This window comes from Anser cygnoides, chromosome 1, assembly GCF_040182565.1.
Source record: "Anser cygnoides isolate HZ-2024a breed goose chromosome 1, Taihu_goose_T2T_genome, whole genome shotgun sequence".
NCBI lineage: Eukaryota > Metazoa > Chordata > Aves > Anseriformes > Anatidae > Anser > Anser cygnoides.
The window spans coordinates 103,241,182-103,259,714 of record NC_089873.1 but is presented as its reverse complement, the minus strand read 5'-3'; the positions used below and the strand labels follow the sequence as shown (position 1 = coordinate 103,259,714).

The following is an 18,533-nucleotide window of genomic DNA, read 5'->3' as shown; positions in this document are numbered from 1 at the left end:
GGAAAGAGGTATGGAAAGGAATACGGTCCTTTGTGGATCTACAGAAGAAACACTGGCCATCTTTGTCTTTTTGTTAAAAGGAAAGATGAGAGTTTATATTCAATATTGAGATCTTATCTCCAAATAAGTGTCTGTAGATATCTGGAGAACTTCCCTTCGCATCACATTTAGGGTAACAAAATAGAGATAAAAAAACAATTTTAGTCAGACTTTTAAAATATGGCTGGAGGTGGATATTTTTGCTAACAGTTATTTAACTGAAATGCTTCAAAAATTAGATCAAAAGATCTATTATATAACCATTAGTTCATTTCATTAGGATGAAGAAATTTCTTATACAGGTTCTCTGGTCTTATATAAGATTTCCAGGGAAAAATAAATAAATAAATAAGTAAAAGAAGGACTTGTTTTGTATCTTCTACCCACTAACAGTATGCACAAACTCCTTTGCTCTGTGTAATATTATTTCAAGTTCTCTGTTTCTGAATAAAATCTTTAGAATAGAAGCAACTGCATCATACAAACTCACCACAGTGTTGCCCTCAACTCCAGCCAGTTTGAATGGAGTAAGCCCCTCATTGTTAGAAATCAATTCAAGTGATCCTGGTCCTTCTTTGTTCCTGTCATATGAAAGTATCAGGCTGTACATGTGGCAGGCAAATGTCTTATTAGGCTGGAGAACCAAGATGTGAAGAACAGTGTTACCTGTGAAGGACGCAGAACAGATAAAATACATTAAATAGCCCAAACCTGTGAAAAGACTGGCAATAGACTGATGCTATTAACAATGGCTTTCATTTTCCTCACAACCCACATCCCAAATCTGTTTGTAATGAGAAAAAAATATGTGTGTACATAGATGATAGGGTCTGATTTAAAGTGTCCAGATCCACTGTATGCAATTCACTAGGCACATACCTAGGTAATCCTGAGCTCTAATGTCAGCTCCATTTTCAATGAGCAACTGCACAATCTCCTCATTTCCCACACAGGCAGCAAATGACAAAACATGCTCTCCTGCAAAGAAAGGAAGGGGGGAGTCAATATTAAGACCCTAGGAGGCAAGTGAGGTTGAAGCATTCTGAGGAAAATCTATCCACGTCACAAAGCCAGAGGGTATAAAAGCAATCTGTAAAAGTAACCTGTGCAGTTCCTGCACCACTCCTCATCCTACTCAGAAAGCACCTGTCTCACACAACATTGAAAGGGGGGAGTATTCTTTTCAGTAGAGTATGTCCATAAAAAGGATGACAAGTGAGTTACAGTATATGCTGCTACAAAGAAATTACATTATATTTTTTAAGCGATTTATAATTTCTGTATACATGCAAATATGTAAAATGTATATGATCTAGGTATTATGTAGTATTTACATACTTAGATGGAGCTTTACTATCAGCTAAAAGGTGTATGAATGATGACCCCTGAAGACAGAAGCCTCCACTTATGCAGTTTAGATGGGGAGCAAAGCAAGCCTCCCTCATATTCCCTCATCACTCTGTTGGTTGCCTCCCATAGCAACAGGGGAAGAAGATAAGGATGTACCAAAATAGAGAAGATTCTGGGAGCTGCGTCTGAAGAAGTGCCCAGTGGCCTGGGCTGTGCAGATATTGGCCCCTTTCTTGAGTAAAGCTTTCACCAAAGTGATGTTCTGGTTCACTGCTGCAATGTGGAGAGCTGTCTGCCCTGTAAAACACAGAAATAAAACCTTGCCTTCTAAGAAAGCAGCATTTCACACATGGTAAATCCAAGTTTATTGGGATTGCATCCATAAGGGGAATATAATTTTGCTTTGAAGTTATCCCTGTTGTGTGCAGCAGACTGGAGACATCCAGTAGTTTTGTTCTACTTAAATCTTTTTATGAATTAATGAAAAATGATTTTACGAACTGCCAACAAAATCTGCAGGATGCAGTCAGTAACAGCAACCACATTTGTTTTTAATCCCCATTATTTGTCAGTGAAAGAACTATTTTTTGTCCTTTCAGAGATCTTTTCTCACTATATGAAGGACATTGAGTTGCTGGAGTATGTCCAAAGACAGGCAATGAAGCTCTTGAGAGAAGTCTTATGAGTAGTGGCTGAGGGAGCTGGGTCTGTTTAGCTTGGAGGAAAGAAGGCTCAGGGGAGACCTTATTGTACCTTAAGGCAGGCTGCAGTGAGGTGGGGATCAGGCTCTTCTCCTAAGCACTAAGTGTTAAGACAAGGGGAAATGGCCTCAAGTTGTGACAGAGGAGGTTTAGGTTGGATATTAGGGGAAATTTCTTTACTGAAAGGGTTGTGCGACATTGGAATAGGCTTCCTAGGAAAGTGGTTGAGTCACCATCCCTGGAGGTCTTCAAGATACATGTAGATGTAGAACTTAGTAACATATAGTAACTTAGTAACTCAGTCCCTTAGTAACTCGCCCCTTAGTAACTCGGGGCGACCTTATCGCTTTCTACAGTTACCTTAAAGGAGGCTGTAGAGAGGTGGGGGTTGGTCTGTTCTCCCACGTGCATGGTGACAGGACGAGGGGGAATGGGCGAAAGTTGCGACAGGGGAGTTTTAGGTTGGATGTTAGGAAGTACTTCTTTACCGAAAGGGTTATTAAGCATTGGAACGGGCTGCCCAGGGAGGTGGTGGAGTCACCATCCCTGGAGGTCTTTAAAAGACGTTTAGATGTAGAGCTTAGCGATATGGTTTAGTGGAGTACTTAGTGTTAGGTCGGAGGTTGGACTCGATGATCTTGAGGTCTCTTCCAACCTAGAAATCTGTGATACTGTGATACTGTGATATTAGTGGACTTGTCAGTACTACATTAGAGGTTGGACTAAATGATCATTCAGGTTGGAAAAGACCTTTATGAGTCTATGTAGATAACCCCTTTGGCACATAGAAAATCATAAGATCATTAAGGTTGGAAAAGACCTGCAAGATTATCTAGTCCAACCGTCCCCCTACCACCAATATTACCCACTAAACCATGTCCCTAAGTACGACATCCAACCTTTCCTTAAACATCCCCAGGGATGGTGACTCTACCACCTCCCTGGGCAACCCGTTCCAATGCCTAACCACTCTTCCTGAGAAAAAATTTCTCGTAATTTCCAACCTGAAGTTTCCAACATGACTAGATGTGTCTATAGCAAAAAGCAAAACTCTACATATTTTTGCCATCCCATTGTAGCCAACAGGCCCACCTGTATTTAAGGGTTTGTGAGTTGCACATTTGCATGTTTGGTACATGCTAGTTTTAATATAGTCCCATCTTCCACAAAGGGTCAGGAACCATTTGTATATTGGTTTTGCAATGTAACACTTCAGTAATATATTGAACCAAGCATGGCATAAGCCAGTTTCTGAAATAGAAACAGCTAATACCTCCTCCCTCCCCATGCAGGGAACCCTTTCCCATCCTCATTCCTTGAGATGTTACCTTCATAGAGCTCTGATGTCATCTTCTCATTGACAAGCTCTGGAGCTGCTTCCATCAGAGCCACTGCTGCCTCCACGCTATTGTACAAGGCAGCTACATGAAGGGCAGTCTCCCCTGTTGCACCTAGAAAGAGTAAGGGAAGCATGTGTGTCATCTAGACATTTAGCTAGATGGGATAAAATAAGATATGGATTTATTGGGGCGGAGAATTAGGGGAATGCTAAGTTCTCCTTTGAGTACTGCCAGGTGCCACCTCATCATACATGGTAATGGCCACATAAGTGCAAATGACAGCAGACTCGCACATCAAGTAAAATGTAAAAAAAGGCCTGTTCGAGCTGTAAAACTCTGAACTTCACCAACCATTTAGGATTTGATGACCTGAGTTAGAGAACTCACTTTGTTGCAAAGCTGCTGACATACATTTAAAGTCACTTGATTCTGCCAATGCAAATGTTGTAACAAACTAACTTACTACTATACTCATTGTAGCAGGCTCTTGCTTTCCCCAGAAAACAATTTAGAGCAAAGAATTGCATTACCTCTCTGGTAGATATCACATGTTCCATCAGTGAGAAGTTTCCTAATGGCTTGGAGGTTGTTCTCCTTGGCAGCCTGGAGGAGTGGGGACTCACAGATCCTGCAGTCAAGTAAAAGTGGCTGCTAAGGAACACAGAGAAACACATGGTGCCTGTCTACAGAACATTTCTTGAGAGAGTATGAACCTTCAAAAATTTCCCTAAAAGACAAGTAATGCACACCTACCATTTGAGGTATTTTTGAATGCAAGAAAAAAGAACCAGCAAAAGCAAACAAATGCAGTGCTAAAACAAGCAAGCAAGCAAGCAAGCAAGCAGCTAGTTAGTTCATCACCTCCTATCTTACTGATGCTCATCCATATGGTGGCAGCAGAGGGAAAGCTAGGAGAAATGAATAACTAACTGAAATGTTTCTGGTTTATATAGCCCATATTTTGAGGCCCAGAAGATACTCCTCCTGCCAGTAAGCTAGTTATCTCAAGAGCCAGAAGAAAAACAAGTAGGTAAAAAAAAAAAAAAAAAAAAAAAAAAAAAAAAAAAAGCACAGTTTAGAAAATAATAATGTTTTAAATGTTTTTTAAAAAATCTGCATCTGAATTTCTCCCATAATGAATAGAAAAGAAGAAGTACAAACAAGCATTCCCTGTGTGTCTTGACAAGGAAGGAGATCTGAAATAGTTACTCATCAAACAAAGTTATGAGGAAAATTGAAAAGCTTAGCTATACTATTTTTTCTCTGATGTTGAGAAAATTGAGGAAATTAACAGGAACTAGAATGTATGCCAATTCTAGAAAAGAGCATGTCATCAGACATGTTCCAGACTAAATGATTCATTTATAGTTGAATAATGCCTTTGGCGCTTCCACCAGACTGGGTTATTTTAGTAGTTCTTTGGTGTTGATTAAGAATTTACAAGTACAGTCACCAACTTCACTAGGTCCATTGATGCAAACAGCAGATTGAGGGAGGTCCTCCTCCTCCTCCTCTATTCAGTATTGGTGAGGCAACGCCTAGAGTACTGTGTCAAGTTCTGCACTCCTCAGTATGAAAGACATATGCAGCTCCTAGAGAGAGTTCAGCAAAGGACAATGAAGATGATTAAGGGAATGAAGTATCTCTCATATGAGGAAAGACTGAGAGAGTTGGGACTGTTTAGCCTAGAAGAGAAGGTTTGGGAGAGATCTCAAAGTGCATGAATATCTGAAGCTAGGATATAAAGAGGATGGAGCCAGGCTCTTTTCAGTGGAGCCTGGTGACAGGACAAGAGGCCATAGTCACAAACTGAAACACAGGAGGTTCTGTCTGAACTTCAGGAAAACAGTTCTTTACTATGAGGGCAACTGAGTACAGGCACAGGTGGCCCAGATGGCCCAAACAGGCTGTAGAATCTCAATTTGGGGGATAATTAAAAGCTATCTGGATACGGTCCTGGTCAACCTGCTATAAGTAATCCTGCCTGAGCAAGGGGATTGGAACTAGGTGACCTCCTCAACCATTCTGTGATATTCTAGAAAGTACAAAGTTGATCACAGTGGTGGATAATCAACTCTTTTAATTTAGTGTAGCCCTTGGCAATATTCAGTACTTCTTCAGCTTCTGTTCTGACATAATGTCTGTAAGCCAGCTGCCCTCAGCTGCTAGTGTAAAAATGGCAAAACAGGAATCTTTTAACTTGGAAACCACATCTCCAAATTAGAATTAAATTTTAAATATTTAAATAATTTATGTGTTGTTGATGTTGTTTTTAAATACGTCCAGTTCATCAGGTTTGAATTCTTTGGACAGGCATTCTTTCAGTCTACTTCATTTGTCTAAAACTTAGGTGATCGACCTGAGCTGGTCACCTGGGTACTCAGTACAGTCAGTGGATAGAGGTGTACCTGTAATGCACTGTAGTTAGTGAGACTGACTATGTAGTCTATAGTGGTTTAGACAAGTAAGTTATGCAAGATAAACTTCATGCATGATGTGATTCTAGATGTACTGAGTTCTGCTTCTTCACAGATACAACACAGCTGTTGCAGAGCTTTACATTTGCTTGGGAATCTGAATAAACTCAGTCCTCTGCCATGTTTGTCACTCATATTTACACTTCCTTTTACATTTTACCACCTGGGTTGCCTGCTTGCCCATGCTACCCTTGGTAGCAGGCTGAGAAGGGCCAGCAGCCTCAGATTTTGTGGCCATGTCTAATTAGCAAATGAAGTACAAAAAAAAAAATAAAATAATAATAATCTGTAAAACAAGCAAAAGAATAAAAGAATAATCATGGTGAATGATCAGTGAATAATTCAGCATAATTTATCTGCAAACTCCAGCAGAAGGAGCTGTTAAGTCTCTTTTAAGACAAATATGAGTGGAGCAACTGGCTTTCATCCCCAGGTCTCACAGATCCTGAATGGGGTTATTGCACTCATTAACATGGACCATACTTATGCTTTTAAATTACAAAGAATAAACCAGATCTATAGGTGATGAGGAACACCCTACAAACCTGCCACCTAGGATTTTAACGTGCCCTGTTATCCCAAAATATAAGGATAAAAAGCAGGAAAGTCTAACTTTGGGATGCTTGGAGAAAGACCCCTGGCAGAGTATCAAGTGTACTTGAGTACGACTTTTATTGTTGTTGCCTTGGTTTTGGTTTCTTCTGGGAAGGATGGAGTAGTTAATATTGTGACAGAGCTGGGTCACAGACCTGCTTCAGTTTCAGGAAAAAAAAAAAAAGAAGCAGCATCCAGTTTCCCAGAGGAGTTAGGAAAACCCTGAACCAAAAGAGACCAAATGTTTTCTATAGAAAATAAGAGAGGTATTTGCAGAGGGAAAAATTAAAATGGTATGGAAAACTTGAACAACAGGTCCGATCTCTTCCTATGAGTTAGCCAAACTATCATACAAAATATCTCATAAATAAAAACTTATTTACAGTTTTCTTATTTACTGTCTTCTGAGAAGAACAGAAAATTTATTTTCAATTATATTTTTGCTGTACTAGTTACTCACAATGTGTGCTTGGTCGTTAACCAAATAACCTCTGCCTGTTTTCAAAATGAGTTGCAACCAAAAATCACAGACACACACACACACACACACACACAAGAACAAATGAACTGATAATTTGGGGTTATTATCTCTGCTATCCTACAATATATTCAGATTAATCCTTTCATTCATAAGAGATGCCCAGGGTAGATTCCTTTGATTTTCTTCTTTTTGTCTGTTTAAAAAAAAAAAAAAAACTTAAGTAGCCGAAGTTCAAGAGCTAAAGATTTAAGGGGATGAAAGACCCCCAAATCCAAAAGAAACAGGCTATGTCTCATGAGTTTTAAGTGTGAAATAGCAAGAGAATACTCTCTCCAAATGGGTTAAGTCCATCTTTAGATCTGTGTTCAGATATAAGTTTTGTGCTTTTATCTTGTCTCTGCTACCTTATAGTACAGATTTTTAATTTATTCTTAATCACCTAGCATGGCTCAGGTGATGTAATGTGTGAAGTGGAATAAGTCTAACTTCAGCCCTCTTCTTTCTACCAGCCACATTATGTTCTTTTACCACAGTATAACAACCTCCAGTGGACTACATGCTAGTAACAGGCACACAAAGACACATATGTTTAAAAAAAAAAAAAAATGGGATGAAAAAAGCATGTGGGACAACTACATTGGTCAAACCATAAACTTGAAGAAAAATTCAATGCTTTCTCCTTGTGATGCCACAGATTTCTTCCTTGTATTCTGGTATTATTTAGCTGTAAGCTTTGGGCATGCAGTTTATAGAGTAAATACAGTATGTGTTTTGCATTAGATGATTACACTGACATTAGAATATATTATGAATATAACTCTATTGTAAGCCACAAGAAAGCCCACATCAGAGAGAGAGAGAGAGAGAGAGGCCTATGGTATAAGATGTTTTATCAGAACTTGTGCTTATTAGGATAATTTAATAATAAAGTCATAGGAAAACAAGCAACATAAATTCTGTGGCTTATGGAGATACATATTTCTTGCTTTAGATTATTCTTTTGAATGCAATAGTATAGACCCTTGAAGCAGAAATAATTCTTTGATATGCAGTTTTCTCTGAATTTAATCCACCTGAAATATGTGAATTCTGCACAGCTTTACAGCAGAAGGAGACTGACACACTTGGGAGACAAAAGCAAAACAAAAAGGAATATCAGAAATCCACAGATAAATAGGACTAATTTGAATAACTGTGAACTAATGGGTAAAGGCTATAGGTAAAGTCATCACAAATTCAATAAAATAAAATAAAAGTATTTATTTAAAATAAAATAAAAGTACTTCCTATTACCAACAGCATCCTATTTTCTAAATCAGTAGAAACTAGGCTAGAAAAACACTAAAGAATGGAAGTTAAGTAAAAATTCAGAATATAAAAAACCAAACTGAACAAACCATGGAGTCATTCTGACATATTTTTTTGTGTCCTTCAAATTCTTGGCCTTGCTGCTCTGAGAAGTATTACTTATTTAGCTTACTCATGTGTTAGTTGCGTTAGCTGCTAATTATATGACTTGAGAACATGGCATCCAGGATCAGGCAAATAGGGACAAAACAAAGTAGCGCTTTGAGCAAATGTTGTAAATTTCAATGTCAGTAAAGCAAATTTGCCACCTCTGCCAGTATTTTGGCCGAGGAAGACTGTTTTCCTGAAGAACTTAACTTTCTGAGGCAGAAAGTGGGAAGGAGGTGGGGTTTTCCATAGTATAAACAATGCTACAATTAATTTGTTGATGCTTTACTGGGTAGGCATTTATCCCTCAAATGACCTCAGAGAGGAGGAAGGATTGGGCAAGAGACAATGTGGGAGGACACAAACACAACACCTTTCTCAAAAAACTCTCCAAAGCTCATGTAAACAACTAATTAAATTAGAAGCTTGTTAAGAGGTTGACACCTAATAAATACCGTACTCAGCTTTCAGAAATTTAGGGGAAAATTGTCAAAATTCCCTACTTGTAGGGATCTCCAACTGGGGTCAGAGAATTGGAGCTCACAGGCCAAGTAGCAAGCTGGTGAAGAACCCAGAATTGTTGGTAAATGTCATAGCAAACTACCTGTGATGCCTCAAAAGTCCATGACGTGTGTATATACCATATGCTTCTACTCTCACTTAATTTTCAGGCCTCTAATTGGAGAAGCATTTTACTCTCATTTAAAACATACTATCATAATTTTCAACTCATTTTTAATAAGTTTAATGAATTACAACAATGTGCTGAGCATATAAATGTTGACAAATAGATGACACCAATTTAAAAAATAAAACAAATTAAGTCACATGAATCTAGAACCTTCAAAATATTTGAATATATTGAACTGTTTAAAAAAACAGTTCTGCATATTTAGCCAATTTTCTTCCTGATCCATTATGAACAGCATGATTTTTACATATTACAACACTAGTTTCTGTGTCAAAGCAGCAGCAAAGAAAAAAAAAAAAAAACAGAACAGAGAGAGTGGATTTCAAAGATGATTCAGAGACATATTTAGATACATTTAGAGAGAAGATAATTCAGCACTTTTAATTAAGTAAAGATTAAGTAAATTAATCTTTAATTTTAATTAATCTTTATTAATTAATCTAATTAATTAATTAATTAATCTTTAATTTTAAAATTAAAAAATTAAGTAAATAAAGTAAGATTAAGTAAATCTGCTGTTCTAAATCATTCCTTTCATCAGCTATGGAATCAAGGGACACTAAGCTCTTACTTCATCCATTTACTTCAGGTATGTAACACCAAATGGTGCCGATGTTGCCTTATACAATCAGTTTAGGATAAAACACAGATATCTAGCTAAACAGTAGTTCTGATAGGCAATGAATGCTACAACAGTAGCGGCTTAGAAGCACACACGGGTTCTTCTTACTGAGCCCAGGGTATGTAGCTGTCTTGAGACACTTGGTGAGTGTTGATGTTGAGACAGTGGAACAGATAGTCCAGAGAACTAGTGGATGCCTGACCCCTGGAAGTGGTCAATGTCTGGTTGGATGGGGGTTTGAGCAACCTAATCTAGTAGAAGATGTCTCTTCCCATGGAAGGTGGGATGGAGCCAAATGATCTTTAAAAGTCCTTTCCAACCCTAAGCATTCTATGATCACTATCAGTCAATTTTCTTAATAGATGATGCAGTGATATGCTCAGGAAGCTCTGAGTTGTTTTTCAATATAGGTAAGGCCAAAATCAGGAACACCCAAAAATCCATTGTGAAACAAAGGGAAGATAGAATGTAGGTCAGCTGCTGACTGATAGAGTCATGTAAAATAGTTTTAAATGAGATTAAGGATTTCACAAACACTTTCTGATGGCAACATGTATCCTTCTGGATTAATGGCTTCCTAAGTACTTCTTTTAGAGTGCATCCTGCTCATTGTGTTTAAGAGGAATACAAAAACTCCATAAATCTTATCTCTGCTGTAAAAATAGGAATTTAGATTAATAGGTTTGTCGTTTGAATTAAAGAGTTATGCTAAATACGTGAACTGTTTGGAAAACCAGCAATCTGAAACTGCTTTTTTCAAAACTGGGCTCACTTGAGGTGCAATGAAGCATCTGTTTCTCCTCCTTTCTTCCTTTCTCAGATTCTACTGCTTAAGTCATTCCCATTATGGAGATTTCCTATTGTATGCTACAGTTTAAGATTGGCATCTGCTAGCTTCATGCATTATCCCTACACCCATGTCAGCTACAGAGAATCTAAAGCAGTTCTTTGTAACTTGGCTATAAATTCATGTGCAGGATATTATTTCAACTTTCCCTGTTGTGTTCAGATTGTCTTTGATGAACGCTTCTTTATGGAATGGCCAAAGAAAATTCATTTTCACACTCCCTTCTGCAGCATGTTTATGTGAATACATGCAAGTCATTAAGAGAGCAGTGGATTGCTTATAGAGGAGCTAATCAGCCAGAAAGAGGATCAATCTAACAAGATGCTAAAGAGTGAGATATAAAGTAACAGTAAGAAGTGAACAGGAGACAGATGATAGGGGCTTGGATAAGCAATACAGAAGCAGGGGCAGCAAATTTGAAACTCTTATGCATTTATGTTGAAGCCCTTTCAGCTGTCAGTAAAGAGAGCTTCTCTAGAAATAAATGAAATGGGTTACTAACTACTAATGTTACTAGACCAAAAAAAAAATGATATGGAAGTCAGATATTTAAGCTGTCTACTTCACTGAGTAGCAGAAATCTTGTTCAGTCACTTCCAGCAAGGCTATCTCCTAGCAATAATATACCTTTCTTTTTTTTCCTTTTTCTTTCCTTTTTTTTTTTTTTTAAATCTGCATCTACGAGCACCCCAAAATAATCTCATGCTAGAACTGAATTAATAGTTCATCAGAGGTTACTTTTTATTATCACTAAGTTGTTTATTTAAAAAAAAAAAAGTTATCTGAAACACAACCTCTCCCTGCATCAGAACTTCCAACCTTCTTCAATAACGTATTTTTTTTTATTTCAGTTGTGTTCCTCACCCTGTGTCTAATTGCCTTTATCTATTTTTTAGTTTGTTCTTTTTATAGTTAAATAACTTCCAAAAATCAATGAGTCTAAACTATATCTCCATATCTTAGGCACTCGTGCCAAATGTGCATTTGTTTGTATATTGAGAGTTCTGGAGGACCTTTACACCAATGAAATTGAGGTATTTTGTTTTCCTTTATTAGACTCAAAAATTCCATCAAGATCAAGGTGTAATAGTATAAGAAAATACCAAAAAATCATCAGTGATGCCTTTGACTTAATTTTACATGTAGCAGCAAAATTTTTGCAACAGACTGCTCTTTTCATCTTGGCTACTCAGAACTGTTATTGAATAGTATTACAGGTAGAACTGGAATCTTCTTTTCACTGTGAACACATCTTTGGAAGCAAAAGAACCAATTAATGTTGACAGGCATTGTGGATTTTAAGACAGGCCAGTTGTATGTTAATTTGTGCACTGAAAACTCAGTAATGTTGTTTAGGCAAAAGAAAAAAACAAACAAAAAAAAACATCTCTTATGCACAACACACCTGGGAAAGATTTGTCTAGAAGGTGAAGGCTTTCTGTGTCCCCATACAACTCTTAAGCAGACCAATTCAATAACATTAAACTGACCTAACTTTTATTTGTACCATGTTTGTTTTCACAGGAGTCAAAGCACTTTACTAGAGATACCTGTGAGACTGAACAACCACAAAAAGATTTGGCAACTGAAGGGATCATAAAGCTTTCATTTCAGCACGGTTGGAGTGACTTATGCCAGTTGTGCAAAGTTAGCTCCTTGCAAGTTAAGTGAATTGGTCCAAGCTCCTCTAATACATTGTTTCTCATAGCACAGATTTCTATAATTAATTAATGTGTAAAAGGGCTTTGATAATTCTGTTGAAATGTATCACACAAATTAAATGTTTTATTGTTATTAGAATAATTAAATCTCACAGCATCCCAGGAAAGTCAGATGATACCAATAATCCCTGAGAAACAGCTGAGAAACACACATAAAATAGATGATTTATCAATCCAAATTACAGAGGCGGGCAATAGCAGAAAGAAAAATAAAACTTAATAGTATGGGTCCATGTATTCAATTGCTTTAATTTATCTCTTTATTATTTTTGATAAACAGTGTAATTCCTATATTGTGGAGTTTCAAAAATTACATGCTAGGCAGATTCTGTTCGTATTTCCTTAGAACCTTTTACACTGAAAGCCAGATAAAAACAAACAAAACAATAGCCATCCAACCAATGGCTCTTATTGTTTCTGGGAGATCTGTTAAGCTGTGACAGGCACGTGACTCCTCTTCACCCTCATCAGGCCTGCATTTTCATAAATATTTCTCTTTGTTAATCCCATGATTATGAACTATGTTGGCTCTTTGTTGTTGTTGTTTTAATGTTCATAATGTTCATATGCTCCAGGCTATGCAAATCCAACAGTTTAATTCCAAATTCTAGAATGCACATATGAGCTGTGACCTCCATCTTCAGGACTCCACACTGAGCTACAAGCTTGTTAAGGAGATTCTTGAATTGGAAGAGATCAGTAGAGCAAGGCATAATAAACTCTAAGTCCTCTCTATTAGAAGGAGATAGTATCACATTTCCTGAACTTGGATGTCACTTTGGGAAATGTTATACAGTGCAGGATTAAGCCAAAAAAGTACCTCACTATGGATAATGCTGAGACCAAATGCCGGTAAGATTCAATGAACTAATACACATGACAAAGGAGAATAAACAGCAACACCAGTGAAGGTGAGAACTACCAAAACAGTTAGCTTCCAGGTTTTATCAGTATTAGTTGTGAGTCAGTAAAAAGCATTCTTCTTCTCGTGCAGAATCATGACATGCAGAATTATGAATTCAGAACATAGTAGAAAAGTAGTAAGATATTTACCACTGGCTTTCAATATGATAACAGTGGAATGTAATTGCTGCTTATTCCTGTATGTATTCCTTGTGTTAGTGCCATTAACATTAAGATGAATTCAAGCCGATGTCACAACAATGCAATTCCCCAAAAGAAAATGACAGGATGAAGTAAAATCTGTCTTGGTTTACAGCAGTGTTTCCACATAAACAGAGGTTTTCTGAGAGTAGATCCATACATAAGTCACCACAGGAAGTTTTCCTTTTCTGTCTTTCTACCTGTACATAATTAAGAATATGAAAGCAATAAAAGTGATTCTAGTCCTCTGCAAAATACTCCTTTTTGTTTTCTCAAAATCTGAGTATCTCTGGGGAAAAAAAACATGGCTGCCTAGGACAAAATAGAAATATAGAAAGGAAAGAGCAAGACAATAAGGGGAAGCAATGGTCCTGTCCCTCCTCAGGAAAAAAAGTATTCACATATTGGCACCATGTTACTTTTGGGAAACACATACACCTACAATTGGAGGGTACAAATGTGTTTCCATGCAAACCTCATTTCATGGACAGTGAAATTATATGCAGTACATGGATTTTTACATAGAATTTTAGAAAGAAACACAGAAATGTTGTTTTGGGGACCACTGGGGTTTCACTATAATAATTGATAAGAAATTTATGATTTTTCTGTTTTTCTCTGTCAGAAGCAATGCACAAGATATTCATGGACCTGCAGCATATAACTTATGAGAAAAGTTTGAGGGAGCTGGGCTCGCCAGGCAAAGAGAAGGTTGAATGACAATCCACTATCAGCCTACGTGAATAGGAGTGACAAAGAGGAAGGGGCCAAACTCTTCTTAGTAATAGCTAATTGGTAAACCGTTTAGTTTGGCTACAACATCAAATGATGATTTCAGAAGTTCAGACTGAACATTAGGAACAAAAACAAAACAAAACAAAAACCCTTTAGCAGATGGAATACTACAAAACTTTAACAGATTCCTAAAGAATCTCTGTCCTGGAAGGCTTTCAAGACAGACACGAAGCCGAAGTGGTGTGATTTAGTGTTGGCAATAAACTAGCTTTGAGTAGGTGGTTAGATTAGAAACCTCCAGAGGTCCCTTCCACATCCCTATGATATAAAATTGTGAAGATAATGTTATAAATATAAAAATATTAACATCTTTAGACTTTTATCTTGTATATGTTCACTTGGAGATTATGGAGGTTACAGAGTCTGAGAACTTATTTTTCAGTTACTTATGACGTTATTCATAAATGTACACAAAGGTAAACACTTCAGAGTTCTATGGAGAAAATATTGTTCCCACCCTCCCTTCCATTTTAAGTGTATTTATGTCTCACTGCTTTGAAATAAAATAGCACAGGCCTTCGTTATTTTGTCAGAAGTTAAAAGATGATGTGGAATTTATTTCCCTAAAGACAGATAGGTACAGCTATTGCTATTAGGTTATTAGACTACTTATTTCTATACATGTGTGTGTGTATACATACGTGCATACACACAGATAGAACTTTGTCCCTTGAGGTCATTTTTCTGACTTTTGGAGGAAAGAAAAAAAGAAGTATGGAAGTAATTTTTGTTGTTTGACTACTGCAGACTTCGTGCATGCAGAAATAACAAGGAACAACAAAAAACAGATTCAGCTGGATTTCTGTGAATGCTCCTGCGTCCCTGCCTGTGGAGGGAGCAACCTTTCACAACAGTAACAAACAGCCTTGATCCAGTATTTACATGTGAAAACACAAGCGATCTTCCTGATAACTGTAAGGTCTAAGAGAATTCTCTCTGTGAGATGTAGGTAATGACACCTGGTTGGAGGAATGAGAAATAGCAGTCAAACTGAGGAATTGAATGACCATCAGATTGTGAAACAACACTGCACCCATTCTATCCGATAGTAAGGGCAACATTCAGAGAGACAGAAAGCAGAATCCCTGCAAAAAGCCATCATTTCAAACACAGCTGACTGCAGTATAAATGCCACACACACTCTCAGTTAAAACAAAACAAAACAAAATAACCTCATGTATTTCCTTGTGAGCTTTACCAGTGAAGAAGGAAAGTAAAAAACACATGCTATTACTTTGTGAGTGAAGTCCTGCACTCATGGTAATTCAATGGAGATCTAGTAAATCCACCTGTGAAAGCAGATAAGATTGGAACTCCAGAAACATTCCACTTTGAAAGAAGAAGTCTGATAAAGAACAGTGCTCCAAGGTTTTTTAAAGCTTATTTACTGGCCGAAAAGCCTAAGGGAAGAGAGCAAGAATCAGTTACAGGGAGAGAGCAGCAGAAGAAAGGGAAGATGAGAATGCTGAAATGCACTGTACCTTTTCTGCTGGAGTAAGTAGATTTCATCCAGATGTTTATCCCAGGATTTTTTGCCTTGCAGCCTCTGACTTAGTCCATTCCAGATCCGGAAATAGAAGGGCTTGCTATCACCAAATAAAGGTACCCCCATTGGATGTCACTTTTTCTTTCTCGCCTAGTTGTCTGAAAGCCAGTAATCCTCACTATGAAAACAGCCAGGTGAGGCTCCCTACAGGGCACCACTTGTCTGCCTCTGATCTGTTACACAGAGGACACTGTCCTTCAACTGCATCAGCTCATCAAAGTACATGTAAAAACACAAAATAAAATCACTTCTGCCTAGCAGACCAGACCTCAAGCCTGATCAAGTACTTAGTTTCCAAAATAGCCCAACCCAAAGGTGTGTCTGATTCAGTAACAGCTTACCAGCAGCCTACACCTCACAAAGACCCTACACAGCACTGAGGAAATCAGTACAGCATTGAAGTCCTATGCTTCTACTATTTATTTTGTTTCCAAAAGCAAGAATTCTGAAGTAATCACTCTCCTTATGTACCTCTGAATTCCTCTGGAAAGCAATCTCAAAATTGACAGCTGAACGTGTCAGGCAAAACACCTTTTAGCTGAGTGAACATGTGAGAACGTGCCCTAAAAGACACTGTGTTCTGAGAAGGCGGTATAGAGGAGGACACTCCTCCCATCCCAGCTGTGTGCAAATCCCATTAAAGACATAGTCATTATAGACTCCACCTACTCTGTGTCAAACAAAATCACATCACTTCACAAGTTGGAAGAAGAGTTTATATAGATTAATGCGTAAATATTTCATATTTCATTTTCCTTTGATTTTCTACAATCTCTCATTTTTTCTCCATGCTGTTATTTGAGGAAGAACAGTCATCTTTTCAGAACTCTTGGTTTATTTATTACCATGCCAGATTTCACATCTAAACTTCTGCAAGCTCATGATATATCTTGTTTGTAGAAACAGAAGTCACCACAATCAAAAAGAACAATGCTTCAATGCAAACTTGAGGAAAAGCATCCAAAAATGTAAGATTCATTGAATTATCCAGTTTTAGGAGGAAGTGTCAGGTTAAACTGTCACTATGGGAAAAATGAATTCCTTGTTATATCAAGAGGTCAGAGCACAATACCAGCCAGAAGTTGTAAGCAAAATGGTTTTTTGTTTGTTTTTTAAACAACGTCAGTAACACATCCCTTCTAGCATTCTTGGTATAGGGGGAGGGGGGGGAGAAAAGGGCGGGAGGGGGGGGAGGGTGTGGGCAGGGAGCAACTCCACTCAAAGTTGAGCAAGATATTTAGATATTGAATAACTAAGTTAAGTGCTGTGGTAGACAAACACAATCTCCATTTTCCTGGGTTGTTCCCCCAAGCAGAGAATACTTTCTATTGTCTCTCCTTCCAGGGTAAAAACCCTGGAAGACTGCTATGAGCAGGGCAGGCAAGCAGTCACACATTCTTCCCTCTTGTGGCCAGCAGTACTGCTGTCACCCAGAGAGCTTCTTTAAGATAAAAGATGTGAATAACGTTCATCTAGCCGGTTGAGGAGGCAGATCTCAACTAGTCATGAAGGTAACAGTTGCAGCAGTCAATGCAATTCAAACAATTGCAAACCAGTATCTCTGGTGGACTCCCTAGGTTGTCATGATAGGGGAGAGGCAGAGCTCATTACAGCTCACATTCTTCAGACTGTTGTAAATCTGACTCAACAGTTTTCTTTTACCCACCAATATGAATACTGCAAAATAGTGCTTTTTATAATTCATGATACAAGTCATTTCCAAAGTTAGGAGAATGCAGAGCTGAAAGATAGCTGAAATATGGAAGAATATTGGGCCTAAGACTTTCTAGTAGGCCAGGGCCATACCTCTCAAGTACTGCTAAGCTGTAATCTTTTTTGTCAAAAACTAGGGACCTGATAAGGTGTAGTATTTGAGGGGTGTATTACAAGTCTGTACATTTTTTATGTATGTGGTTTCCCATACTACTGTATGGGTCTGTATAAGCCTATACAGTTTTTGTCTACATGGTTTCCCAAACCAAGAGCTTGATTATAGCTCTTGGTATTCCTTTCCGTTGCTCCTGAGTCATACTGTGACTCTAATTCTCAAGGCCTCCCTTTAGCTCCTGACATTATTCTGGCTCTACATTTTTCTATAGGTGTTCCTTGTTTCAGGCTCCTACTGCAAACTGGGTTTTTATCCTGGATGTCAGTCATGCCCTTTCCTAGTGTCTTGACTTCTCTTGATTCTGACTTGAACCATTCCTGTTTGATACTTCTGATTACTGGAATGTGCTGATTTCAGCTTAGCCCTACCGAAAGAATATGAGAGTTGATGTGAAAATCTCATATACACACTTTCTCTCCTTTTCTTTAGGCCATGAGTAGCAAAGTAATGAAAAAATGCAAACACACACAAAAAAAGTGCAAACACAATCTGAATAAATGCATTTCTTACACCACAGTGTCTAAAAACACAAAATTAGGAATGAAGTAGCAACCATGAAACAATTGTTCCGTACAGTTCAGACACTGTGGTTCTGCACAGTTCAGACATTCTGTGGTTCTAGGGGATATGTCAGAATTACATATGGCATGGTTAGCATGTGCTATCTTTTCTAGAGCTATAGAGACTGTTTAAGTAAGCCAATACATGGAAATATTTTAACCACATCCAGGGAACTCCCATTTTCACATACTTGCTACAAATACAAGAAAATAAGAACATCACTTTGATCACTGGGGATTGTCATGTTGCCACAGGCACTGCTTCATGCTTTTTTTCTTTTTAGGTCATACTATATTTTCACCAACGACAGCATAAATCTGA

At 37.8% G+C, this 18,533-nt stretch overlaps 1 protein-coding gene across 3 annotated transcripts in view; it reads right to left on the bottom strand.

Moving 5' to 3' along the window:
* LOC106048722 (transient receptor potential cation channel subfamily V member 6-like) overlaps positions 1-16,327 on the bottom strand; it is a 32,381-nt gene extending 16,054 nt beyond the window's left edge. For all 3 annotated transcript variants that reach the window (XM_067005093.1, XM_067005097.1, XM_067005106.1), the window contains exons 1-6: positions 15,699-16,327; positions 3,961-4,058; positions 3,419-3,541; positions 1,546-1,686; positions 919-1,017; positions 530-705 (exon numbers count right to left, since the gene is read on the bottom strand). In XM_067005093.1, coding sequence (XP_066861194.1) covers positions 530-705; positions 919-1,017; positions 1,546-1,686; positions 3,419-3,541; positions 3,961-4,058; positions 15,699-15,829 — 768 coding nt within the window. In that variant the 5' untranslated portion in view covers positions 15,830-16,327. The remainder of the gene's footprint in view (positions 1-529; positions 706-918; positions 1,018-1,545; positions 1,687-3,418; positions 3,542-3,960; positions 4,059-15,698) is intronic.
* Between the last annotated feature and the right edge of the window lie 2,206 nt (positions 16,328-18,533).